This window comes from Alexandromys fortis, unplaced genomic scaffold (assembly GCF_014885135.2).
Source record: "Alexandromys fortis isolate MF-2015 unplaced genomic scaffold, M_Fortis_MF-2015_v1.1 scaffold_23, whole genome shotgun sequence".
Lineage (NCBI taxonomy): Eukaryota > Metazoa > Chordata > Mammalia > Rodentia > Cricetidae > Alexandromys > Alexandromys fortis.
The window spans coordinates 7,483,679-7,509,774 of record NW_026067907.1 but is presented as its reverse complement, the minus strand read 5'-3'; the positions used below and the strand labels follow the sequence as shown (position 1 = coordinate 7,509,774).

The 26,096-nt window shown below is 48.5% G+C and overlaps 1 protein-coding gene across 1 annotated transcript in view; it reads right to left on the bottom strand.

Moving 5' to 3' along the window:
* Igf2r (insulin like growth factor 2 receptor) overlaps positions 1-26,096 on the bottom strand; it is a 96,164-nt gene that overhangs the window by 9,831 nt on the left and 60,237 nt on the right. The window contains exons 22-44 of the mRNA XM_050135894.1: positions 25,099-25,294; positions 18,410-18,574; positions 17,680-17,823; positions 17,419-17,594; positions 17,066-17,153; positions 16,181-16,396; positions 14,385-14,515; positions 14,094-14,191; positions 13,513-13,649; positions 12,344-12,534; positions 11,221-11,347; positions 10,604-10,723; positions 10,127-10,383; positions 9,562-9,780; positions 7,118-7,267; positions 6,272-6,433; positions 5,237-5,444; positions 4,795-4,941; positions 3,861-4,095; positions 3,202-3,338; positions 2,077-2,191; positions 1,007-1,153; positions 326-513 (exon numbers count right to left, since the gene is read on the bottom strand). Coding sequence (XP_049991851.1) covers positions 326-513; positions 1,007-1,153; positions 2,077-2,191; positions 3,202-3,338; positions 3,861-4,095; positions 4,795-4,941; positions 5,237-5,444; positions 6,272-6,433; positions 7,118-7,267; positions 9,562-9,780; positions 10,127-10,383; positions 10,604-10,723; positions 11,221-11,347; positions 12,344-12,534; positions 13,513-13,649; positions 14,094-14,191; positions 14,385-14,515; positions 16,181-16,396; positions 17,066-17,153; positions 17,419-17,594; positions 17,680-17,823; positions 18,410-18,574; positions 25,099-25,294 — 3,754 coding nt within the window. The remainder of the gene's footprint in view (positions 1-325; positions 514-1,006; positions 1,154-2,076; positions 2,192-3,201; positions 3,339-3,860; positions 4,096-4,794; positions 4,942-5,236; positions 5,445-6,271; positions 6,434-7,117; positions 7,268-9,561; positions 9,781-10,126; positions 10,384-10,603; positions 10,724-11,220; positions 11,348-12,343; positions 12,535-13,512; positions 13,650-14,093; positions 14,192-14,384; positions 14,516-16,180; positions 16,397-17,065; positions 17,154-17,418; positions 17,595-17,679; positions 17,824-18,409; positions 18,575-25,098; positions 25,295-26,096) is intronic.

The window sequence follows — 26,096 nt, the reverse complement described above, 5'->3', positions numbered from 1 at the left end:
CTATTATGTGAGTCCCGCTAATCCCAGGTCCCTCAGGCTTGGCATCAAGCACCCTTACCCACTGAGCCAGCTCCCTCATGAACCTCTCCTTCTCTAATGACTTAGAGTTTCTAAATGAGGAAGCAGCAGTCATAATGTCAGGTCACAAGCATACTATGCACCCTGTCTCCCTCTGTATTTGCCCACCAGGGCAATACCGGCTCACAAAGGGCTTTGGTTCTGGAAGCAGTCTTGAGATTTCCACGCAGCGGGTTTGTAGGTGAGCACACACAGCTCTCCCTTCGAAAAGCTGCACAAGAACCACTAACAGGCAGCAGCAAGTTACCTTGGATGTAGTACTTGGTCCTGTCGGAGGTGCCCACTTTCCTGCTGAAGTGCTGGTCATTGGGCTTCACCTGGCAGATGTTGGCACCAGAGCAGGCAGGGTTAGTGGAGCTGGTGATGGAGGAGAGCTGGATCTCATACAGGTAGTTGTCCCCGTTGGTTCTCATGTCCCCAGAGGCGCTGAACAGCCTGAGGCAGAGGAGACACAGTGATTTAAAATCCTTCATGTTTCTATTCTCCTCCATACTCCAGTCACATGAGACTTCAGTCATCTCCCTGCCCCAGTGTCCCCTCCTGGAGTGACTATACCTTCTTATACACCGCAGACAGCACATGCAATGCACTCTGCCCCCACATGGCCAAAGACACTGCCAGAGATGGACTTTTACAACATGTTGGTCAGTCCAGAAGATTCCTTGTTCCCCTACTCTTCCCGAGGCCCTTGGCTCCAACCCCTAAGCTCCCCAGCAGAGAGGAGAGGAGCTACTCTTTATAAAGACACACCACGGTGTTAAGCCATGAGAAACAGTACACTTTTCTTCATTTAAATCAGTCCATGGTTACTCCAGTAACAGAAGCAGAAGCACACAGACTACTGACCTTGTAGCACTTCTGCTAAAAAGAAGTCTCGTTTTTATTCACTTTTGACTACGTGTAAAGCCAAAGAGGCAATCCCACTTACTTAAAGTAGATGTCGCCGAGGCTGAAGCTCTTGCCGGTCACAGGGTTGATGAGGGTCCCATTCACCATGCTCACTTCCTGAGGCCTCACAGCGCAGGCCGCCCTCGAGTCCCAGCCAAAGTAGTAGGTGCAGGTGTCACTATCAAACCTGGGAGGAGAGGCGAGGTCACCGGGGGGCTCTGGAGAGTCCTTGGTCCCCACAGCACAGAGTGGGAGTGGCAGCACTGGGCCAGGACAATTATCTTGGCCCCATGCTTCAGCACAGTAGCAAAATTTAACATCAGTGGCATGGATCTGGTGACTGCTGACCCTGGGAACAGCAGCCTGTGATTCTGGCCTCTCAGGAGGCCGAGGCAGAAGGTAGGAAGTACCTGTCACAACTACAGAGCAAATCCAAGGCCAGCCTGGACACCTTACCTTAGTGACACCTTGTCCCAAAATTAACAAAAGGGAGCTGGAAATACCTTGATTAGCTTGCATGAGGCCCTGGGTTCAAGACTCTGTTTACGAAAAACAAGCTCAACAAAAATGTCTTAACAAATCTTGCATCTAGACTTTCAATCTTCACTTTTACAAGCATCTGAGTCTCACGTTAAAAAGCCCTTTTATTTGTTATGGTTGCCTTTCAAAGCACAGCTTCCAAGCAGCAGCTCACATGCTCTCCCCCCAGGCACCGGCCACTGCCTGGAATACATTATGTCATCACTTAAGAATATCCTAGAACCTGTGTGTAGGTTCTAGACAGGCTGCTGGTGGTGGCCCTCAGAATTCTACCATGACATTCAAGGGCAGCAGTCAGCCCTGTACTGCTAGGCTACCACAGGCAGCTCCAAAGCCAGTTCGGGGGCATGTTTCCTAAGGCAAACCAGGCTAAAGCGCTGAGGTAGCCTGGCTATGGCACATCTTAGCACTCTAGTGGGGTTGGGGTGCCTCCTGTGGGCTCTGGCCTCTAGGCCCTCAGTCTCAGAGTCTCAGGGACAGCCCAGACACCGTCATCTGTGCACATTTCCCAATTCCCGTGTAGAATGGGAGGCAGAAACCACAGTGTACTTACACTGAGCACTGTCTCACCTCTTGAATGTCGGCCTGCCCACAGTCTTCGCACAGGTCAACTCAATTACAGACGATGCCGTCTTATTCCCACCGCAAGGATAGCCTTTTGAGTAAGTGACAACGACCTTGTCACCTGAAACAAAACAATGAACTGGTGTTATTGCTAAGGCATTACGAAAGCATCGGGAGCTTAAAGTCTACTGTAAAGACAGGTGACAGACAGCTCTCTAAAGGTGTCCGCCATGCTCAAAGACAGCCACTGGCCCATACCACCATTGTCATGGCAACAGCAGGATCATGAGCTTCCTGGCTCCTCAGAAATGCTAAACTTCCACGGCCACACCTACAGGACGACCATCCACACCTACAGATACCATCCACACCTACAGATACCATCCACACCTACAGGACGACCATCCAACTCCATAGGACTCCCTGGTTGTGCAAAATGGGATTCCTAAGACGTTCCTAAGTGTACCCACCAGGGTTCTCATGTTGGGAATTTAATTCCCAGAGGGAGGTACCTCTCAGGCCACTTCCTGTCTGGTGACTCTGCCAATCTGTAGAGCCTGGGCTTCTGACTAACGGCCATGGTGATTTCTCAATTCACTCTCCATCTCAATACCCATGTCAGCCTGTAGCTCAATCAGCACAACTCAGAACTCCACTCTAGCCTGACAGCACAGCACCATATCCAAACACCCAACACAGTCTAGATATTCTTAGCTAAGTGTGATGGCCCTCTGACGAGCAGATCTACCTTCCCCTCAGTGACGAATGAAAGGTGAGCTTGTATTCAGATTACTAAAGAGTCATGGTTACTTTCCAAGTGCTTGAGACATGTGTCTGTACCATGTCCCCTGCAACTATAGGTTTCTGAGGTGTGTGTAGACATAGATTCAGGAGCCAGAACATAATCACCAGAGGTGTTTTAAACAGACAGGTGGTCATACTTCAGAGCATACAGATGGCATGTACGTTCATGTTCCAGGAAGTGGGTGGAAATGCTTCAATTAGTCACAGAGAATAATCTCTCAAGTTTCCACCAAAGTTCAGGTACATTCCCCATCACACCAGCGACAGCCTCACCTTGCCAATCTTGATACAGCAACTGAATCAAGGATGAGGACCCCAGAGCCTTACCTATGACATCCAGCTTTTGTGTATGAACAAGCCCCAGAACCTGGACTTGACCAGATAGACTCTTCTTGCAAACGCTGGCCCTTTCAGAACAGTCCAGGGGCCCTTTATATACTCTTTGACACAGATTGATAAAGTACCTGCAGAATGAAACAAAGGAGTGGGAGAAAGGGAAGTGACATCTCTACCCTAAGATACTCCAGGCTGCCTTGGGAGGTGGCTCCTAGAGCAGCCTTGGCAGTGCAGAAGGAGCAGACATGTCCTCAGGTATCCCTGGCACAGTGAGGGAGGAGAGAGACGGCTGTGGAGGCAGAGCAGACACTAGGTCCTCCATTCGCAGCCCTGATTTGCAGCAGGACCTGCAGGGCTCAGAGTGCCTGCTGGCAGAGTAAGCACTCCCCACATGGAGCTCAAAAGGCAAAGGCAGAGTAATACCTGGCAAAAGTCTTAGAAACCCCATACTACCTCACACCTGTGCACCAGGAAGCCCTTTACAACTGCCAGGGTTCCAATCTCCATGTGAGTCCACCAGAGCTCCCCACACACTATGTCAGAGTCACTTGGTGACATTCTAGATCATGTCTCACTGAGAGCCCCGAAGACCACAGTTATGTGATATTCCTATCTGCAAACTTGAGGGACCGTGATGGGTGCATACTCACGAGGTTCCTTCATGGACAAAGTCCCAGGATCCTGTGAGGGAAGAGAGCAACCGCAAGTCGTAGGTTTTGTGCTTCTGAACGAACTTGCACTCCATCTTCTTCGGAGGGCAGACAACTTTTGTTTTCCACTCAAATGTCACCTCACACCCACGATCTTCACTCAAGACTTCTGGCCTCCCAATATCTTCATTTTCATCACATGTAAATATGATGGCAGACATCCGGTATCTGTTGGCTGGAGAGCAGAGGCATGCAATGGTCAGACCTAGGGTGGGGCGAACACCTGACTTCTCCACCTCCTATCTCCTGGCCATTTCCCAAGTGCAGTCCTGGACAAGATCTGTCTCAGTTCCCGCAGACCCCACAGCATCTTTAGGGCTCCTCCCAGGAAAGCACTCAACATTTGACCAAATACTGATGGTGACAGTGCCACCCATGGGCCACAAGTATTACTGTCAACACAAGCCTCGAAGCCAGTCATCGCCCATAAACCAAACACTTGTCCGTGGTAACTTAGAGAGCTACACGGATTCTAAGGTGCTTGAGTCACTCTTCCTCCGCCCCTCAGTCACAAAGGAGCCAAGTGCTAAGTCTGTCTCTCCATGAATACCACCCCCACACATGATGTGTTCAATGACTTCACACTGCAGACCTAACAGAGAGGAATGACCTAACCAGAGCTGCATGCTGGGATGTGAGCACAGTAATTCCACTAACTGAGCGGATCTAGGTGAGCACTCTACGGCACGCCCACACTCAGTACAGCTCCACTGTAGTTCACATATACACCTGCCTTGTCATCCCATGGAGCAACTAAAATGCTCTCTGTAGCCAACAAGAAGAAACTTACATCCTAGAATCATGGTCTTAATTAGCGTGGCCATCCCTAGAAGAGCTGCCACCCTCCCATCCCCAGACTTGGTTCCCCACTCACTCTGTCTGCAGAAGCCCCATTCATGGTCACGATCATAATTTGCAGTTTTGCTACACCACAGCTTTGACCGTCCCTCCAAAGCACAGGCCTCATAGGTCTTCCTTTCATAGATGAAGGGGAAGACGCAGGGGTCGCCATCTTCCGTTTCTGGAAGGAAAGACGCAAGGTCATTTAGATGTATCAACGACTTACTAGACGCCATTGCCCAAGGATAGCCAACAAGGAGTCCCTAAGAAGCTGTCTACCTGCCTGACAGCCAGGGTGCCCTCGCACAAACACGTGAAAACAGCACGCATGTTCCAGGCACACTCACTCATACCAGGGAGGGCGCTGTGGCAGGGTGGAGTGCTCACAGACCTAGAGCTTCACTCCTCGGGGACTTTCCTGCTAAGTCTAATCTATTTACCAGGAATCTGAAAATGACCCTACAGTGAAGATTTACCTAGAGGGCAAGGGTCACCATTCACATAACTCAGAATGACTGCTTCGTCCTGGTGCCGGTAATCCAGCTGCATTGATGTTAGGCGACCAAAAGATGCCCCTTTGCTCCCAGAAAGCAGACAGACGCCGCTGTCCTTGCAGCCTCCCTGGTCCAGGCCATCTGCTGCAGTGCACACCCCTATACTGTATGTGTGAGAGTCGCGAGTGACCTGCAGACAAAGAGCACAGCCAGCTGTGGACAGTGTGAACAGAGCAGAGCTCCATCCAAGTAATGACAGAAACACTCCGCAGTTCACGGTCCTGTACCTGGAGAGTGCCATGGCTCCCAAGGCCACCTCCAGGGGCAACCAGGAATGCCCTGCTGGCACTCTAGGTAGTTCCCTCTGGCCACTAGAAGAGGTCAAAATCCCCTCACTCCAAGCCTCCTTTCCTTCCTTGTTCTCTCCCCTGGGCCCAGGCTGCCAATGGGTGCTGTTCAACTGTCCTCTCTAGCTAGATCCTGCTGCTTGGAGTTCCAGGCTTCCAGGCTGACTTCTTTGGCTGGGTAAGGAATGAGCTAAGAAGCTAAGCAGACAATTCCACAGGTAAGCATGGGCCTTGCTGTCTTTACTACTCACTGTGCACCTGGGGGGGGGGGGGGGGGGCTGTGCACCCCAGGTGCCAACTTCAGAGAAAGTTAAGAACTCGCCACTCACCAGCTGCCAGGCACAGCAGTTGCTGAGGTGCTGTAGTCCAGTTCATACACGGGGATAACTTGGCAATAACCTCGCACCCTCACTGACAGTCCCCTATCCACAGACACTTTGCATAACACTAAGTTACTCACAGTCTGTGGTTGGCAAACTGCAGTCTCTTTACCCTGAGTTCAGGCTGGCAACTTAGCAATTCTCTGTGGATTTCTGTAACCAAACTAATGTGGCCCTGCTCCAGGGCTATGTGGTCCAAGGCATGCCCCCAAGCCTTTATCCACCTGTGCTACAGAATTTCACTGCCCGCCTCACTAGTCAGAGCCCCTGGCTACAGAAGGCAGCCTTGCCTTGAAAGTGCTTGTGGAGAGGCTGGTCAGGTTGAAGCTGTAGAGAAGCTGCTCGTCCGTCACAGCACAGCCCTGTGTCTTCACTTCATCGGGACAGACGATCGGAGTTTCCCACTCAAACACAAAGTCACAGTCATTGGTCCTTATCAGCTTAGGAGTTCCCTGTGACCAAGAAGAGCATGAATCTTAAAAACCATAGGATGTGAGTTGAAGATCCACCACATTCTTGCCTGGGAGTGGTGAGGACATACACCCCTTCCACATACTACAAAAGCAAGCATAGACAAACCAAAGCAGGTCTGCATTTTGCCACATCTTGACACCAGGAATACTTAAGAGGGCAAAATATAATGCAGTCATATACTGCACAGATTCATTCAACAGCAGCAGAAAGCAGCCAGTTGTTTGGCAATTCCATTTACATTTGCTGATGAGACCTTTTCTGAGTGACTCACACAAGGAAAGAGCTTCTACTGCAGATGGCAAACACTGGGAAGGACAACCCTTTAAAACCTCTCCTGCTGCAACACCAGCATCTACCCCTCAGTGCATCCCAGAGTCACAAGTTCAGAGCTGAGAACAGTTCCACTTGCTTATCTGGTCCTGAGAGAAAATAAGACTATATAATGAGTGATGGTAGGGCCCTAACGTCTGACTTTCTACTCAGAAAACAATGTGGCTTCTCTCCCCCAAAGTTTCCATGTTTTTGAGTGACCAAAAGTATCCATGTTAACTCAGACTTGCTCATGCCTCAAAAGTACTTTTAAAATAGTTTTGAGAAAGGACTCAGGAACTCCCCATGGCAGGTGCTGTGGGTAAAGGCAACAGGTGGTGGCACACACATACCATGCTGACCCCTCTCTTGCAGTGAAACGCGATGAGCGAGGTGTAGTTCATATACTTGTCCGCTAAGCAAGGAGTACTGCTTTCAAAGTTCAAATAAACTTCGTTCGCCACAGGATTGAATATTGGAGGACCTGTGACTCGGCCAATGTCCTAGGACAGGAGGAAGCAAACAGTGGTTCATAACCATTCCAAGGTTGACAGACGAGGGACTCACAGGAACTGCAGCAGGTCTACATCATCAGCCCTTCGAGAAGCACTTTCTGCTGCTCTGTGACTATCAGGCAAGCAGGTCGCTGGCATGTGTACATTCCAGAGAAGCTTGGATGGGCACCAAGGGTGTTTCTACTCATATTCAGCTTTCAGATTCTAAGAACTAGGAATTTCTCTTGTCATTCAAAGCAAGAATGCCACTGTCCCCAGCCCCAGAAGGAGGAGGCAGGAACCTTGGCAATGTCCCTGCTGGGGTCCTGAGAACCACATCACCCTGAGACTGCTCCTTACTGTGGGACAATGCTGTTGTACACTGTAAAGATTTGTCACTTGTGCTGTTATAATAAAATGCCTGATTGGCCAGTAGCCAGGCATAAAGTATAGGTGGGGCAACCAGAACAGGAGAATTCTGGGAAAAGGAAATGCTCGGTCTATAGTTGTCACCCAGATGCAGAAGAAGCAAGGTGAGAATGCCTCACTGATAAAGGTACCAAGCCATGTGGCTAACGCTGAAAAGAATTTGGGTTAAGATGTAAGAGTTAGTTAATAAGAAACCTGAGCTAATAGGCCCAACCAGTTTATAAATAATGTAGACCTCTGTGTGTTCTTTGGGACTGAACGGCTGTGGGACCGGGAGGGAAAGAAACCTCTATCAACAAAAACAACTCCTTACCCAGGCTCAGTGGTACCTACTGAGTATGACCACACAAGAGACAACACTTGTTCACTACATGCCATTGCTTAGGACAGCAGCTGACACACAGTGCCTCTTTAATAAGTACTTTTAAGTAAGTGAATGAATGAAAGGCAGATGGACCAAAATCATGCCTGTGTGTATGTGTACTATCTGTGTATGTGATGAGTGTCGTGTGCGACCATGCGTATGCCGGTTCTGAGCATGAGTGTGTGCATATGGACATGTACATGGCAAGGATGTGCTTTTTCTCTTGGTTTTTACTCAGCTGCAAAGCTCTTAAATCACCACTATGGGGCATGTTGTTACCACATGACATAATGCCTTCACCAATGAAAGAACGGGAGACAAAATTTTAATCTTACAAAGGATGCCCAAGCAGAAAGACTCATTAGACAGAGCCTCTGGGAAATGATCCACAATCAATCAGAACGGCTGGTCAGGATGTTACTGAAGAACTTTCTAGCAAAACATGGTCACGCCTTCGTCATCCTCTGTACCGTACTACATACACTTGACATCACTTTTAAAGGACATCCGGAGTCCACAACAGAACTCACCACTGAAGTGGGTCTAGAATTTAAAACACTGAAGGCCTTGGCAAACCATAAATACAATTTGAAAAATCCAAACCCAAAAAGCTTTCAAGGCCAAGAATTTAGTTATCATCACAACTGTTTTTTCCCTTAATTATAACTCATCACTAAGGAAAGAGCCTGCAGGCCTTAGGTGTTTTACTGCAGAAGCCTCTGAAATGAAAACACAAGCTATGTTAGTGCTCTCTCCTCTCCTGGTCAGGTTCCACCCTGAGGCTCCTAACATAACTGGCAGAAAGCATATCTGGGAGGCTGGAGGGAAGCCCAGTGGTCAAAAGTTTTCTCATTACTCCAGCATAGGACCTGGGTTCGATCCCAGCGCACCCACCTGTAACTCCAGCTTTCAGGGATCCAGTATTTCCAGCCTCTGCTGGACACCCACTCCCATTTGCATGCACCCCATATATGAATATATACACGTAATCAAAAATAAAATAAAAATCTAAAAAGAAAAAAATACCTGGGCTCCGTGGTTAAGAGCACTATTCGCACTAATCAGAAGTACCCAAAAACACTTCTACCAGCTAGCCCTGTCATGTGACCACCAACCTGCAAACTTAGGAGAGGATTCCTTGTACCTTCTTCTGGAGGATGCCCAAGTTCACAGCCGAGTGCCAATACCAGGGAGGTCACAAGTGCTTGTAACCTCCCCTGAGGAACCAAAACCCCAGCCTAGCTCCACAGCACCTATATACAGGTGGCCTACACTCACATACACAGATTTTAAAAATGCTTATCTAAGTAACTGTTCAGTCTTTATGCAGCTCGGACTTCCTGGTCGGCACTACTGGTTAGCAGCTCTGAACACTTTCACACTAATCCTCCTTAGCCGCCTGAGCCTACACTCTCTATCCTTTCTGCTTGAACACTCCTCTGGGAGCACAAAACACAGCACACAGGCTACAATTCACGAAGTCTCCTAACCCTTCTCCTTACGCACTTACTATAGGGGGCCCGTTCACAGGGACTTTGCACACTGCAGCCCCTGCAGGGCAGGGCACTCCGTGCATGGGATTCAGAGGCTGGCAGATGTTGATGTAGAAGTCAGGGGTGGTATCAGAGGTACCATCCTCACTTTCATCATATGCTTCATAGCCACCAGTGCGATGAATGAGAGGGGACAAGTCAATAATTGAGCTTCCATTCCGCACAGTGCATTCTGTCTGTTAAAAAAAAAAAAAGACTACAGTTGAGTTTGTAATAATTTTCCTCCAGTGACCATGATGGTTATTCAAAAGAACTTGAGAAGCTAAACCCAGGTATGATGGAACATGTCTACATTCCCAGCACTCAGGGGGCTGAGGCAGGAAGATTGCCACAAGTTCAAGGCTAGTCTGAGCTATACAGTGAGTTAAAGGTCAGTTTAGGATATAATGTGAGACTTCTACCCAAAAGAAGAAAAAGGGAATGACGATCAACTAAGGCCACCTAGCCTTGGACTGCTGGGGACCCGTGAACTGAAGACCCAGATGTAGGGGCGTGATGCAGGCACGCTCTGCCTCCACTCACCACTTGCTCACAGGCCAGGGGTGTGTGCCAGGAGAAGAAGAGTGTACACGTTTGCTTGTCCAAAGAGATGAGCATGGGCCTGTTGGCAGGTCCAGCCTCAGGCCGGCACACAAAGCTGATGACACTCTTGTACCTCAGGCCTGATTTGGAGGGACACAGGGACCCTTCCTCATACACCAGCTGCAAGACTTGATCCACGTAGCTCAGTCTCTTGCTGGCCTTACCCACACTGATTTTGGTCTGTCCAAAGCAGGCCCCTGCAACGCACGAAAGGACGAGAAAGCACCAGTAAGGGCCAGTGGCTAATTTCTCAGATCCACTTAAATCTGGCATCCACAGTCTGGTTTCACTTGTCATGCAGCCCATATCTCCTAACTACTACAAGGATGGCAATGTGGGTCTTGAAAGTAGTGACAGGGCTGAAGCCAGCCTAGACAGCAGGGAAGGACAACAGGCAAGAGAGGCTATGGCACTCACCCACACCAGGGCCACAGTTTTCGTTCTCTCCACAGATGCTCATATAGACCAGCCCTTTCTCACTGTAGGAGGCCGTGGTACCAGCTTTGCCACTTAAGGAACGCAGGTCAAACAGATGGCCTGCAAAGTAGAAGATGGGAGTCGAGACTCAGGAGGGTGTCACATTGGCAAGGGTCATGCCACTCTTCCCCACCCCCGCACACACTGATCAAGAGCACCCTAAAACATTCCAACCAGCAGCACGCGCCTGTCATCTGACCACCAGTCTCCAGATTTATGAGAGGCCTCTGGGGTTCCTGAGGGCCAGATGCATCTCTCCAACCGTCAACAGCCTGCCACCCACGTTCCTTTAGCACTTAGCATACAGGAAGGGCAGAAGCCTTCTAGTAGCTATCCTGTTGGCTCTGAAAGGTGCCCGGATGTGTAGATGCTAGCACCAAGCCAGAAGCACAGCAAAAAACAAGATGGAGACTGGCTTTCAGAGGAGAGCAAGGGGCACAAGGTAGCTTCCTCCTAGAATGAGCACAGGGCTCAGAGAAAAAAATCAAAGATACTCAAACATCAACTTCATCTCCTAGGTCTCTGCCTGTGCAGGGCTTCAAATGCCTGTCCCTCACCTGTGCTGGGGTTGGTGACTTGGCAGTCATCATGTATGTTGCTCTTCACAGGACATGCAGCAGGCGTGGGCCAGGAGAAGGTATACTCACAGTCCTGTATAGCACTGATGAACAGAGGCCTGGAGCTCTAGGGCAAGCAGAGAGAGCCTGCATTAGAGTAGCTCGTGCAGTAAGGGGTGCACCCTAGGAAAGCTGTTTGGCAAAGCCAAGCATGGTAAGTCTTGGGGTGTCTCTATTGGGTAAGCACAGGTCAGGAAAAGTAAAGGGAAGGTATCTGTGGGCTTCACACAAGGAAGTCAGCAAAATATCAGGGGCAGAAGTCAGCTAAGGGAGCCAGACATTTCCTAAGGATAGCCCCAGAGAGCCCAGGCAAAGGGACTCTGTGAGCAAACAGAGAACTAAAACCTGTTCCAGTCAAGACAAAAGGAGCCACTAATATTAATGTTTCTGGAGCACCAGCTACGGCCCACTGCTGCCTTGGGCACACCCCACCAAATGGAGCTGAGACCACTCTCTTGACTCACAGCGCTCATGCATTGAGGCCTCCCTGCCCTCCAGGGTATCCTGGGCCATAAGGCATCTGCTCCCTCGCAGATGAGAAGGAACCATACAGGAGGTCTGACCTCCATCCCTCACTCTGCCTGCACACAGAAGGGCCAGATCTTACTTCCCCAATGCAGATCACAAACAGAATGCACAGGGGCTCTTCCATGTCAAAGACAAGCTACCCGTGCCACCCACGCCTGCTGGATGCCAATACCAGCCAACCAGAGAGGGACGCAACTTAGAAGGTGAACCCAGCAAGGTATGCCCATTACCTGCAGAAGAGACACGGGCACTTCTGGTCTCTTTTCCACATCTTACCACAAACACGGAACAGAGCCAATGTTAGCTGCCCTTCTATCTTTAAGGAACTAGACTAGACTCAAAAGAATCAGCCCTGTGGCTGAAAGGCCCCAAGTAATTAACTGCCTACGGAGTCGACAAGGGGACACATCCCCAAACCTCAGACTTTCACAGCTAGCATGCACCATAACCACGCCACCCTGAGCTTGTGCCCAAAGGAAGCCTGGCAGTGTCACTGGCTCATGGTCCCACATTCTTCTGGAAGTCATTAACTCACCACTTGGCTGTCACTGCAGGTGAAGCGAATAATGGTTGACCTTTTCTGAATCTTGTCTGGACACAAGTCACCATCCACATACTTCAGGACAGTCACACCACCTGTCCACTGAGGACCATCTCTCACCTTGCCAAGGTTCACAGGCTTGGAGCCATTCAGCAAACACACGGCTGCCTCTGGAGGGCACGGCTCTGCAACACAAGACACACTCAGAGTCTGCTGGGGTGACTGCAGTGGAGACTGCTCCAGAATTGCAACCAGCACCACTCCCTGACAACCACACCTGCACTGCTCCATGACAACCACACCAGCACCACCACTCCATGACAACCACACCAGCACCACCACTCCATGACAACCACACCACCACCACTACTCCATGACAACCACACCAGCACCACCACTCCATGACAACCACTACCACCCCCCATGACAACCAGCTGTGTTTTCTACCAGTCACATGGATGCAGCATTCATTTTGTTGCTCACTGAAATGCTGCATAACCATAAAGGGCTGGGGCAAATGTGAGGCATGGCATACCCAAGACCACACCCTCGCCCCATCATCTCTAAAGACCATGTATGACAAGGCTAGGTGTCCTCAGTGCAGTGGGGCACTGTTAGGGCCCATATTCTCACTCTTTCGTCAAGATGTCACTAAGAACTCTAGTGACTTCCTGCTCCCCAAGCACCTGTGCCATACGCCCTGAGGAAGGGCCAGGCCTGCCCAGAGTCACAGGCTACCCAGAACACAGCAGAGGAGAGTGGGCCATGGTTCCCATCACACAGTTAAAAAAGCATCACCTGAGGGGACACCATTCATTCACTCCCTGACATTTTCAGCATTCCGAGGAATTCCCTGGGAAACTGTTAGTCAAACAGTATCCTCTTGTCTCTATTTTCATCCCAGACCTTGGGGAGCTCAGTCCCCTACAGGATAAACAGCGGGCTACCTAAGGATCTCTAGTCCCCTCCCATCTCGCATATTGCTTTCTTTCCATGCACAGTCCTGTCCTGTGATCAGAAAGGTTACTGTGTTCCCTGCAGTCCTCAGCATCAACAGAGCCTGGCCAGCCACATGGGGACCAGTCACCAAGGCCCTCAGTCCTCTCCCTGCTGCTTCTAGGCCAAACTTCTCCCACCACCCACCAGGGGAGAAGACTGCTCACCATTGCCAGCCTGTGGAGACAGAGACTTGCACACATTGATGAGGTAGTGCTCAGGGGCTCCTGTCCTGGTCACAGCCTCCCAGTTGTCACTGTATCTCGTCAGTGAGGAGAGGTCAATGGAGTTTCCAGCCCCATCCCTACAGAAAACAGAATACCATGGGCACCGACCGCCTCTAATCTTGGCAGCACACCAGGGTCACCAGAAACCAAGTGATGAAGGTCAGGAGGGGCCCCCGAGAGCCAGCAGGACAGGGCTACACTGTACGCTCCCTCACCCACCACGCACCAGGGTGTGTGGTTCCCTCCATCAAACGGGAAGGGTTGAGGAAAGGGCCCACTGTTACCATGGCCCTGGCTCCTGACATAAGCAGTATCTTGAGGAATTGGTAGACAAAGGGCAGTGGACCACCCCATTCCTTACAGCCCCAAGAACCAGGAAGGCTTTGCAGCTCTGCTTCTGTCCCTGTCACCTCTCCATATGTATCTGACACACCAACGTCCCCATACACACTCGCTGTGAAGCCAAATTTTGCCAAGGCAGGCTGACTGAACTCAAAGAGCCAACAGACGCAAGAACTTACTGGGTGGAACACTCTGTCACACTGTAGGGTGGGCAGGCGTGCTGTGTTCGCCACTCAAACAAATAGGAGCAGTCTGAAGTCTCCCTCAGAAACACTGGCTGCAAAGTTAAGGTGAACACAGATAAACACAGGAGCACTTGCAGGATGGCTATGCAGAGGTCTTCTGTAAATACTGCTTCTTATGGGCTCTGTGAGTAGACCAGCCTGCAAGTTCTTGTAAAAGAACAGCAGCTGGTGGGGGAGGGGGGGATGGAAGACAGGGGACCCCTGTGTGGATGCCGCAAGGCTCACCTTCTGAGTAGTCCGGTCGCAGTAGAAATAGATGGTGGTGGAGCGCTGGTACACCTTGTGGCAGGTGTCGCCCCCGGTGTAGTTAATTTTCAACAGTCCATTTTCGTAAGTCAGCTTCTGAGTAAGGAGCCCTGTGCAAGGAGAAGCATACCTGTGGGACTCGTGACAAGTGTTCCAGGGCTGTCACGTCACACACACCATGGTGCTGGACTCCTCCTGTCTACATGACATGGCAGCACACATGTGCAGCCTAAGAGTAACCATAGATAAAGTGGCATGTTGTCCTCTACAACCTGAGAGTTGCCACCTGCACTACAGCTCCCACGGGAGTGCTCATGCTGTCCGCAGCAGCCATCGTGGCCTCTTTTAAACATTCCTGAGCTGATTTAAATCTCATGCCCCTGCTGAATTGGCTTAAGTGACGTACTGCTTGTCAAATGGGAAATGGGGGGACTGTTTGTTAATTGAGACAGGGTCTTACTATAAGCCTAAGCTAGAGGGGGCTGGAGAGATGGCTCAGAGGTTAAGAGCACTGGCTGCTCTTCCAGAGGTCCTGAGTTCAATTCCCAGCAACCACATGGTGGCTCACAACCATCTGTACTGAGATCTGGCACCCTCCTCTGGTGTGTGGGCAAACATTGAGGCAGAATGTTGTATACCTAATAAATAAATAAATAAATCTTGGGGGGGGGGAGCCTAAGCTGGCCTCCAACTCAAGATCCTCACACGACAATTATGACAAGGGCAAGCAGGCACCACCATGCCGAATAACTCTTAACAGTTTTAGATCTATTTGTTATTTTATGAGTGTTCTGCCTGAATGTATGTCTATGTACCACATGGTAACTGGTGCCCTCAAAAGTCAGAAGAGAGTGTCAAAGCCCCTGGGTCTGGGTTACAAGAGGTTGTCAGTCGTCATGTGGGTGCTGGGAATTGAATCCTAGTCCTCTGCAAAAGCAGGCATCTCTCTCCAGGACAACCTTGTCAGTTTTATAGCTAAGCCTTCTATGAAACACATTCCCTTTGATGCAGCCCTAGGGCACACTGCCCTGCAGATACCCATCCCTGGCTAGTTCAACGTGCCCCACAGCCGGCATATAGAAAAAACTATGGGCTTAGGGTCAGATATACCCTGTGGAAGTCACACAACCCTGACCCCGGGCACGCTTTCCCTGATGCTCGGGGCACCTCACACCCACCTGCTATGCACAACTGCCTGTCTACCTTGTGCTCCTAAGCCTCCACAGCTGGACGTGCCAGCGTAAGGCAAAAGGCACAGCTTGCTTTCCTCTTCTCCAATCCCTTTCTGGCAACTGCCATGATTTCCACCTTGCCTTGCCCTGTTTTTTTCTTCCAAACTCTAATCAAATTGTCTTCAGTAAGCTGGCAAGGTGGCTCAGTGGTCAAATCTGCCAAATCTGATGACCTGAGCTCAAACCCCAGGAACTACATGGTAGAAGGAGAGAATTGGCGCCTGCAAACTGTTCTCTGACCTCCACTCATGCTCAGCGATACCCATCTTGCCACCACATAAAATAAATTGCCCATGAGCAAAGAGAGGGAGGAGGAAAAGAGAGAGGGAGAAGGGAAGGAGAGAGGATGAAGGAAGGAGGGAGGGAGGGAGGGAGGGAGGGAGGGAGGGAGGGAGGGAGGGAGGGAGGGGAGAAGGAGGAACAGTTTGCTTGTATCACCCAGCATGTTCTGGCTGGAGGTGGCTCATTCCTCCCATGTTAGAGAAACGTGATCTTTGGCATTATCTCTTGACATTTTACAACTCAAGAAGAAAAGAATAGTACCTGACACTTTCTGAAATCCCTGCGGTCCTTTCTTTTCCTGGCATGAAGAGACTACCTTGGATCCATCATGGCCAGAACAGACATTGGAGGACAGCTTCCCACAGACCCGGAAGTAGTAGGTGTACTCGCCAGCAGTGATGATGGTGTCATTGAAGGACAGGGGCTTCAGGTCATACAAATTGCCATGCCTGGGGTCTTTCACCTGGCAGTTGTCTCCTTCAAAAATGCACAGGAAGTCAAGAGAAAATGCTATCACAATGCATTCCTATTTCTAAGGGGAAAGAATTTCTTTTGTAATTAAATTTCGTATTTACTTTGCAGTACTGAGAGCCCAGGACCTAGCAGGCCCCATGCAAACATTCTATCGCTGTGCTACATTCTGAGCTCCATTTGCTGATTTGAGACTATGTATCATTAAGTTACCTATACCGGCCTCAAACTCACAGCCCAGGGTGTCAGGCCTTGAATTTATATTCCTCCTACTTCCGCCTTCTGTGAAGCTGAGGTTATAGGCCTGTACCACCAGTCCTGGCAAGTATCAAAAAAGTGGGCTACGTCCATGCTGTTTTGTTTATGTGTAGGACAGATGAAGGAAGAAAGTCCAAAGACAATGTCAAATTTCAAGACGACAAACCCATCCTGACTGCTTTATTGGTTTAAAGAGAAACCAAAAATTCAATCCAAGTACAGGAGAGAAAGGCCAGTATTAAAAATTAATAAATGGCTCAGTAAAGAACTCAAGGAGAAGCCGTGATCACCCCGCTCCCAGCACCTACTAACCCCACTGGCAGCCACCATCACAGGGCTTCCTATCTGAGACATCATGGGTTAGCGTCTACTACACCCTACATTTATAGCAACCCAGAGGCAGAACCTGGTGCTCACCTTCCTCTCTGACCACAGGACAAGCCTCCACTGTTCTCCACAAAAACACATACTCACAGTCTTTCAGGAACTGGAATATGGGTGAGCCCTGCAACAGAAACCAACAGTTTGCTTTGTTTTCTACTTTTTAAACAAAAACAAGAAAGCGCCTTGATTAATATCCAATCTTTCACTTGCTTAAGCCAAGTATTCAGTATTTATGAGTATTTCAGGCCCGAGAAAAACAGTATATTCTAGTAGAGCACTAGCAATGCCTCCAAACCTATAAAAACACAGAGAAGCTTCAAACAACATAGCAGACTCGAAAATGAAGGGGAAATGGAACGAGAAGAAAGGCTGCCGTGCACACTCACCGACGTCTGCCCACACTCGAAGATTATCCTGGTGGAGTAGCGCTGGCTTCCACACTTGTCGCCATTGACGTACAGGATGCTGAGGGACCCATTGGTGTCAGCCTGGGGACTGATCTGCACCACACCCAAGTTCAGACCTCGGTCTTCTGACACCAAGCAGGACCCCACTGCAGTGCCTGAGGACAAAAGAGCAGTGAGTGAGCGGGGCTGCCCTTGACTCAGTCAGGTCCCGTACGCAGCAGGGTGAGGGCGCCAGCACACCGTGACATCTGGGGATGTACGGGAGGGGACTGCAGACACTCAGGTAGAAGATCCTCTTCTTTCCGTCCACCGAGGTGTCCACGGCAGTCCACGGCTGCCTGGCCATGCTCAGGGCACTCAGGTCATACTCATTCCCAGCTGGGTCTGGAATGGAAGGAAACACTATGGAAAACTGTTTCCTGTTTGCCCGGGTACCAGTTTCCCCGTAATGTAAAGACTGCCAGGATGCAGGAGCACCTTGCGAGACACAGGAAAACCCACAAGAAGCCTGGCCTACAGCAACAAACCAGTGTCCCGCTGGGAAAGCCGTTACAGGTCAGTACAAAGATTGAGGGTCAGGGCACAACTAAGGAACTTTTAGGTCTTATACCATTTTTCTTCCTTATATGAACTTCTGATATACATCTATATTTGATTTTCTATTTTATTTGAGTTTTCTTCTCAATTCTTAGGAGCAACTGACCCCTGAACCATATTTTAAACCCTTAACTGTATGGTGGGGGGATCTCCTCAAGAGAAACATTTACACCACTAAGCAGTACTTAAAAACAGGCAACAATCACCATATTACATGAAGCAAAGTATACAGGCCCCATTGACAAATGGTCATCTTGCTTTCAAGCATGTAAACACTCACAGACAATACACACACACACACACACACACACACACACACACACATGTGCACACACTCTCACTCAAACCCAGCTTGCTAACTTCTAGGCCTCACCAGTCACTTGGCAATCTACTCGAGAAGGAACACAAGCCAATGCAGTTTCAAACTCAAAGAAAGTGTTCCGGATCCCTCGTGTAGAGTCGATGTCCTGATGCAGAAACTTGGCGGTTCCCGGGTAAATGTCATCGTTGCAAATGAAACGGATGATGAATGCTGTGCCTGTGGAAGAAGACAGCCACTATTCAGCAGGCATCTCAGACTCGGGACAGCAAGGGCAGGAGAGCTCACAGCCATCCCCAGGACCACACAGCAGGAGCCTAATCTGAACAGAGCAAAGATATGCTACCAGCAATTCTGCCTGACACGACAGCAATTCTGATTAGGCCACGGGGTCATGAAGCATTCACATCTCACAGCAGTTTATCAATCTATCAGAAAACAGAGCAACTTTTATTTCCTGACTTTCCCTCCAGCGAACTATACCTACTACTCCCCTGCAAGGCTGAAAGGAGCAGAAGGTACACCCTGAGTAAGTACAGAGAACTGACTGGGCTAAGGGAGACATTATTTTGCAAAATCATACAGGACAAGAGACCACACAGGCAAAGCAAGGAGACCACCCCAGAGCTGACCACTGCTGGCTTCCACTCCATGTATAGCCTGGAGCCACAGGAGTACTCTAGCTGGGAGGAACACATCGAATCAGACATTGTAAAAATGCCACTGGCACTCTTCTGTGAGGCCAGAAATGGGAAAGCCAAGAAAGCTGCTGTGGCAAGGTGGGTGGGGCTCTCATTCCAGAATTCCTGAGCCATCAATCAGCGGGCCGAGTTCCCATAAAACACACTTCAGTGTCCAGGAGCATCACCACCTCCCCTTTGCTTGGCTAAAGAGGTAAGACAAACTAAGGAAGCACAAGTGAGGGCCCAGGCATAGCCTTAGCCCAGCCCAGAGTCTCACAGCAGCCATTAGATGCTCCCCAAGGCTAATACAGGTCGGGCAGGAGCATTTTCAAACTCGAGCCTGAAAGGAAGATGACAGAAAAGTGATCAGCCAATATTATTTGATCTAGTGATCTGCAACTGGAGAGCAAAGAACTACAAAATGAGCCGCACTGTGGCTTTGTGAGCACTGAGGAGAAACAGATGCTGCCATCCTAGCATCAGAGACTGCCCGCACGGAAGAGAACCATGATCCCTCTATACTCTGTCAACCTGAGCTCCCAACCCCCACCCCCACCCCCGGAAAACTGCCCAAGGCTCTAGTACTAGCCCCTTCTACTCAGTAAAAGGGCTGCAGGAGCCCGTCCTGTGAGGCACCCTGAAGCAGCGCTGGCTGGAGACCATGTGCTCATGCAGCCTTTCAAAGCACCCACAGGAAGGACACTGAAGGCTGGCCCGCTCACCCCCAAGCAGCCAACATAGCCACACACATTCTTTAGCCAACTATAACGATCCCTTGCAACTGCAGCCATTGGTCCATGCCATCTCCAGCCCACTTCCTTCTCTGGTAGAACCCCTTCCAGACCAGGCACTCTCAACCCTGCATGCACTCTTTTCAAAAGTTTATTCAAAACATTTTCAATTAGTTTTAATTTTTGTATTTCTAACTGCCACACAATAGCTACATATTCACTGGACACACGTGAATTCACTGTTTAATCCATGTATAGGACAGGCAGTTATCAGATCAGAGCAAGCGGGACGGGTACTTCATCACCTCCTAAACCAGTCCTACATCGGAACACCAATGTTCTCCTCTGCTAACTACTTAGAAACACAACAGGTGCTGTCAACTCTAACCACCTCTGCTGTATAGAACACCATTTCTCCTAATCAACACACTCCTACACCTGCTAATCAAACTCTGTCCATACCTCCCGACCCCAGGCTCTGATAACTACTACTGTACTCTATGCTTCAAGATCAAGTGTTTACCACAGTTTCCACACACAGGTGAGAACAGCAGGGTTTCCCTGTGTCCAACTTACTTGACTTAACAAGTTTCCTACTGCCAGGCAAACTGATTCAAATGACAGATTTTTCACTCATTTTTAGCACTGTATACTGATTAGACATGGGCACAGAGGGGGAGAGACAGGGGGAGAGGGGGAGAGGGAGAAAGGGAGAGAGGGAGAGAGAAAGAGAGAGAGAGACACAGACAGACAGACAGACACAGGGGGAGAGAGAGAGAGACAGGGAGAGAGAGAGGGAGAGAGAGAGAGAGATCTACCCATCGTTTGAAGAAACCCTAGCTGATTCCATACACGGGCTGTTGTGAAAAGGCTGCAATAAATACAAGTACTGCTGCCCAATGTGCTGATTTCAATGCCCCGGATATATACAGCACAGTGGAATGCTAGATAACACAGACACTGCTTCTACATGTAACTATTTTTCTAGACTTCTGGTCCTCAGTTTGTGTGGCTGTGTGGCTGTATGGCCTGCCACGGAGCACATGAGGAGGGTAGAAGAGAAGTTTACAGCACCAGTTTTCTCCTTCCACCTGTACGTAGCTGGATCCAGAAATCAAGTCATCAAATCTCAGGTCATCAGATTTACAGCATCGACAGCTATTAACTAACTCAGCCAGCCATCTCTTTGGCTCAAGGTATTGGGGTATTCCAGGTTGGCCTCAAACTTGCAATCCCCCTCTTTACCCACCGAATGCTGGGCAGTGCAGCCATGTGTAATGTGGTATAGGAGGGTCTTCTATGTATTGCTTTCATTAGTTGAATAAAGAAACTGCCTTGGCCTTTTGATAGGGCAACCCTTAGGTTGGCGGAGTAGAAAGAACAGAATGCTGGGAAGAAGGGAAGTATAGCAGATGCCATGAATCTCCGGCCTGAGATGGACATAGGTTAGAATCTTGCCAGTAAGCCACAGTCACGTAGAGATACATAGATTTAATAGAAATGGGTTAATCGAGAAGTGAGAGTTAGCCAATAAAAGGCTAGAGCTAATGGGCCAGGCAGTAATTTAATTAATACAATTTCTGTGTGGTTATTTTGGGGGTTAAGCTAGCCGAGCAGCTTCCTGGGCTGTGCTGCCAGTACGAACTCTGGCTATGAAGCATTTCAATGACATTTGGGGGCCCCAGGTGTTTTTGTGCCAGCTAGGGTTAGGAGAAAAATGGCTGAGACCATGCCTGTGACTCAGCGCTCCCTGCCTCAGCAGGCAGCGGGATCAGGTTGACTAGGTGTGCACAAGCAGGAGAGCATGGCGGATTTCTGCCGCCATACAGAGAGATGTTTCCAGGCTGCACAGTGCTCTGCATAGCAGATTTGGCTATAACTCAGATAAAAGGAGTTTATGTGCTGCACGCTCATTCTCAGAGTTAAAAGTGCTGAGTGCGGCTCCTACCTGGCGGCCCCAGAGCTAGCAGAAATGGTACGTCCACCATTTTCAAATTGGAGAAAGGCAGAGGCAACATCCAGAATAGCTGCAATCAAGCTGCTTACCATTTTAAAAGCTCTTCAAGACAGCAGAGAATTACAGACAATGCAACAGGACCAATTCAGACATAAAAAGACCTCTAAATGGGTCACAATGTTGAATAAATGTACGGAGCCTTGAAAGATAAAAGATAAAGAGTATAGAGACTCATAAAATAAAGTTAATGCTTTTTAAAAAAAGGATAAAGTCTTTAAAGAGAGAGTACAGAGAGTCATAGATTAAAAGAAGTAAAGAGAAATAAGCCACATAGAGATGGAAAATTCACAGAGAGTATGTAATATTGTGTTTTCCTTAAATTTTTTGACTGTGAAGGAGCTAAGTACAGAGAGATGTTTCATTATATGGGCTGCCAAGCTAATCAGCATGTATATTCTAAAGATATCTCAACTTCAGAATTTGGGTTTAAGGATATGATGCTTTGGAAAAGAGGTTCTTCTTTTGTTTTCACAGAAGATGAGACCCTGTGGATTGCTTCTAGACCAATATGGTATAATATACCACACCCTCCTGAAAGGTTGCTATAAACACCCTCAAAAACTTACTATGCTCAACTGCAAACTGAGATAAACCTAGCATACAGGATACACCATGAAAGACCTGATTAACAGCACCCCCATATAGCAGGAAGAAGTTTGGAGAGAAATAACTATGCCCATATTCACAAATATTGTTTATAAATGCTCTTTTACATTTAAAGGGGGATATGATATAGATATGAATAATTTGCATTGGTGTAAATCTTGGTTTATTGATACAAGTTTAAGGTCAATTTTGTTATTATATATGTATTTCTGATCTTGATTAAGGTATTATGATTGTGTAGTTCACTTAAGTGTAATGTATAATAATTAGAAAATATAGGTTGTTAATGGATAATCATCGATAGTAGTCAAGCTTGTAGTCATGTTAGTTAGATTTTCTAGATATGTAGAGATATATTTCAGTTAGATAGGCATTCTTCATGTCTTCTCACTTATGTATGTCGTCAATCTCTTTCCTCAGTGTTTGTAACTTTCACTGTAGAGGCCATGCACTTCCTTGGTTAAATTTATTCCCAGGTTTGGTTCTTTTATTTTTGTGCTGCTTATTAATAAAATGTCCTCCTGGTTCCAACTGTCTATCTCTTCTGAGATAAGGCATTTTCCACTGGAAAGGGCGGAGGCCCCTGAAACTCTCCAGTAAGTTACAAGGCTCACACAGCCCTAGCCAAGAGACAGAGTCAGCAGCAACTGCTGGCAGGGGTTCTGTAGAGCTTCCTGAAAGCTGCACACGGCGGCACCTCTGGAGATGCAGCCTTCCCAGGTCCTGAGTCCACTCATCAATTCCAACAGTATTTTTTTTAATTCATTTATTAATTAATTGAAGATTTCTGTCTCTTCCCCACCGCCGCCTCCCCTTTCCCTCCCCCTCCCACAATCAAGTCCCCCTCCCTCATCAGCCCAAAGAGCAATCAGGGTTCCCTGCTGAGAGCCGAAATTTTCCCAGTATAAAGTCACCCCAGATGCAAATGTGACCTCACATCTGACCCTGTACCTGAATACCAATACTAGTAATGCTATCTGAATGTTCTGTCCTACTCCTGATTTAGAGCAAGCTCTTTCAGTTTTCCCATCCATATGGTGTAGGTCATGGGCACTTGCCTTAATTTCCACTTAGGGAGTTTTATCAAGGAGATATGCTGAACTTTGCCAAACACTGTCCTGCACTGAGATAACCATGTGCTCTAGGCTTTCATTAGCTAACAATGTATCATTGTTCTCAATCTGCACTGTGTTGAGCCAGTCTTGATACTTGTACTTGTGATAAGTACACTGTTTTTAGGTATTGATAGATTTGACTTGCTATTATTTTGTTGAAAATTTCTGTGTCTATATTCATCAGAGATACTGGTCTGTAGCTCTGCGTTCTGTGATCTGGCTTTGTTCTGGCATCCTCAGCCTGTTCGCACTGGGGAATGGTGGCCTGGCACCGTGAGTAGCACAGGGTCTCTCCCCTTCAATGCAGCACTTTCAGGGGCTTCCACAGTGCACAGATGAGGTTCAGTATGGAGCAATCTGGTCCTCCCTCCTATCTGCCAGAGACAAATTCTTACTGCTGATTTAATCCTGCCACCCCTTACTGCTCTGTTCAAATTTTGTGCCTCACGATCCAATCCTACCAAGTTACAGTACCAAGAGCATATCCATTTCCTCTGCTGTTCTGATGCTGGCACGCAGCTGGCCACAGCGGTCCTTAGTGACCATTTGCCGTCTGTGGCAGACGCTGTTGTTAGTGCTGCACTTCCAACATCTGTGAACTTGAGATGTGAAGCAGAAAGAAGCAAGAAGACAAGACTACGGTCTCCAGCGCAAATAATCTGAGAAGGAAGCTCCACTCCTTCCCGGTGCCCACTAAGATGGCTGGAGCATGTTGAGCAACCCAGCACACAAACATCACCTCAGTCCACTCAGATTCCAGTGATGGAAAGGCACTGCCTATTAACAGTGTGACCTGGAAAGCAACCACACCCCTGGGCCTCTTTCCTCATCTGTAAGTCAATAGGTGGCGGAGCCAATAACATGACCCATCCCTCTTGGATCTCACTCTGATGTAATCCTCCATGGACCACAGGCTCTGTAGCAAACACAAGACCCTTCTGTCTTCTAGTACTGCAGATGTGCAATGCAGCAGTAATTGAGGACAAAAGGAGGCTAAGCCAGGTGTGATGGCCCAAGCCTTTGCTCCTAGAAAGGTAGACACAAGCAAAAGTGAGTCTGAGGACACCTGGTTTACCGAGTCAGAGCCAGGAAAGCCAAGGCCACAGAGTAAAAGCCTGTCTCAAATGGAAAAGAGAAAAGACAGAGCTGGGATGAGAATTCATCGTACATACAGTATCTTAACCAAGTCCTGGCACACTTTGCCTGCTGGAGCTATCCACTGACGCGGATGCTGGCATTATAAAGGGCTCAGAACTGATCTTGCACTAACTAACAAAAGACGGTAACAAATAAGTACTAACAAGCTCAACATCTCCAGACTGTTATACAGAACCACAGTGCCCAAGAAAGGAGACAGGAGGAAAGGACCAACTTAGAAAAATGAGTAACTTAGATCATTACTCATCACTTCTTTAGTACCTAAAGGAATGCAATTAACAACCCCCCTCTGAAGAACTGGGGTGCAAGATAAAAAGAAGAGGTGGTCAGTGTGTGCACAAGTGCCCCCAAGGGAAGACGTTGGTAAGTGCTCTAGGAGAGAGAATACCAGCAGAGATTAAAGGCAGACTTGGCAGAACACAAATCAGCTCACCTTTGTCTGAGGAAGAAGACGACCCTTTGTAGGTCAGAGTGAGGAATCCCTCAGTAGACAACTGGAGGCTCTTTTCCATTCCCACTGGCCTTTCTGGTTTCAGGTTCTCCAATTCTGTCTGGGTTCCTGCCTCACAGCCAAAGGCTAGCTTTTCTTTGTCCGTTACACAGACAGGCATTGTACCACAGATATTGAACTGGAAGCCAAACAGGAAAAAAAAAGAAGAAAAAACAAACAAACAAACAAAAACAACCATTTAGGTTCCAAGACTTACCACAGAAAAGCAGCCTAGAACCCAAAGTACTGCTGGGTTAAATATCTGGTTATCACCAGTCAGTTTATCAACTTTGGGACAGCTAGTTCTCAAACACAGAAAGGTAAAACCCCATGTCTAAATAACAATACCTGTGCAAATTCCTCTAGAGTTTAGCGCATGGTGTTTTATGGTCTTGTTTATACAATGCTCTGTCTGTAAATCTAATTACTACAAGCAATTATGAACGATATACTAGGGAGTGATACAAACCACTTTACAGTGTCTTTAATCACATGGAGAAAGTATACAGTTAAGTCTTAACTGTAAACAACCGAAGCCCCTGATTTTTTAAAGACATTGATTCTATTTAAAAAGCAGACATGTTTGTTGTAGTTATGTAAAGAAATCAACTCTGGGGAAGAGGCCACCAAATGTGCAGGGCAGCTGGACCCAGCAGGATGGGGGACAGGGCTGGACAGTAAGGGGCAGGAGTCTACAGCCCTGGCTGGGATGTGGTGGCCCCACAGACAGGTGACCCGCTGCAGCACATGAGTGCAGGCGCTCTTCCAGGCAGCTGCATTGCTACTTCTGTTACCCACTCATCTGTCACCTGCAACCAAGAGCCACAACACCACACATGCTCCTAACAGCGTGGTTAGTGACGAGGCGGGGTCTCGCTGGTTTGCTTCTGGTGCATTCTTTATGTAGCCCGTGGTCATCTTTCTCAGCACATCCTCTATGT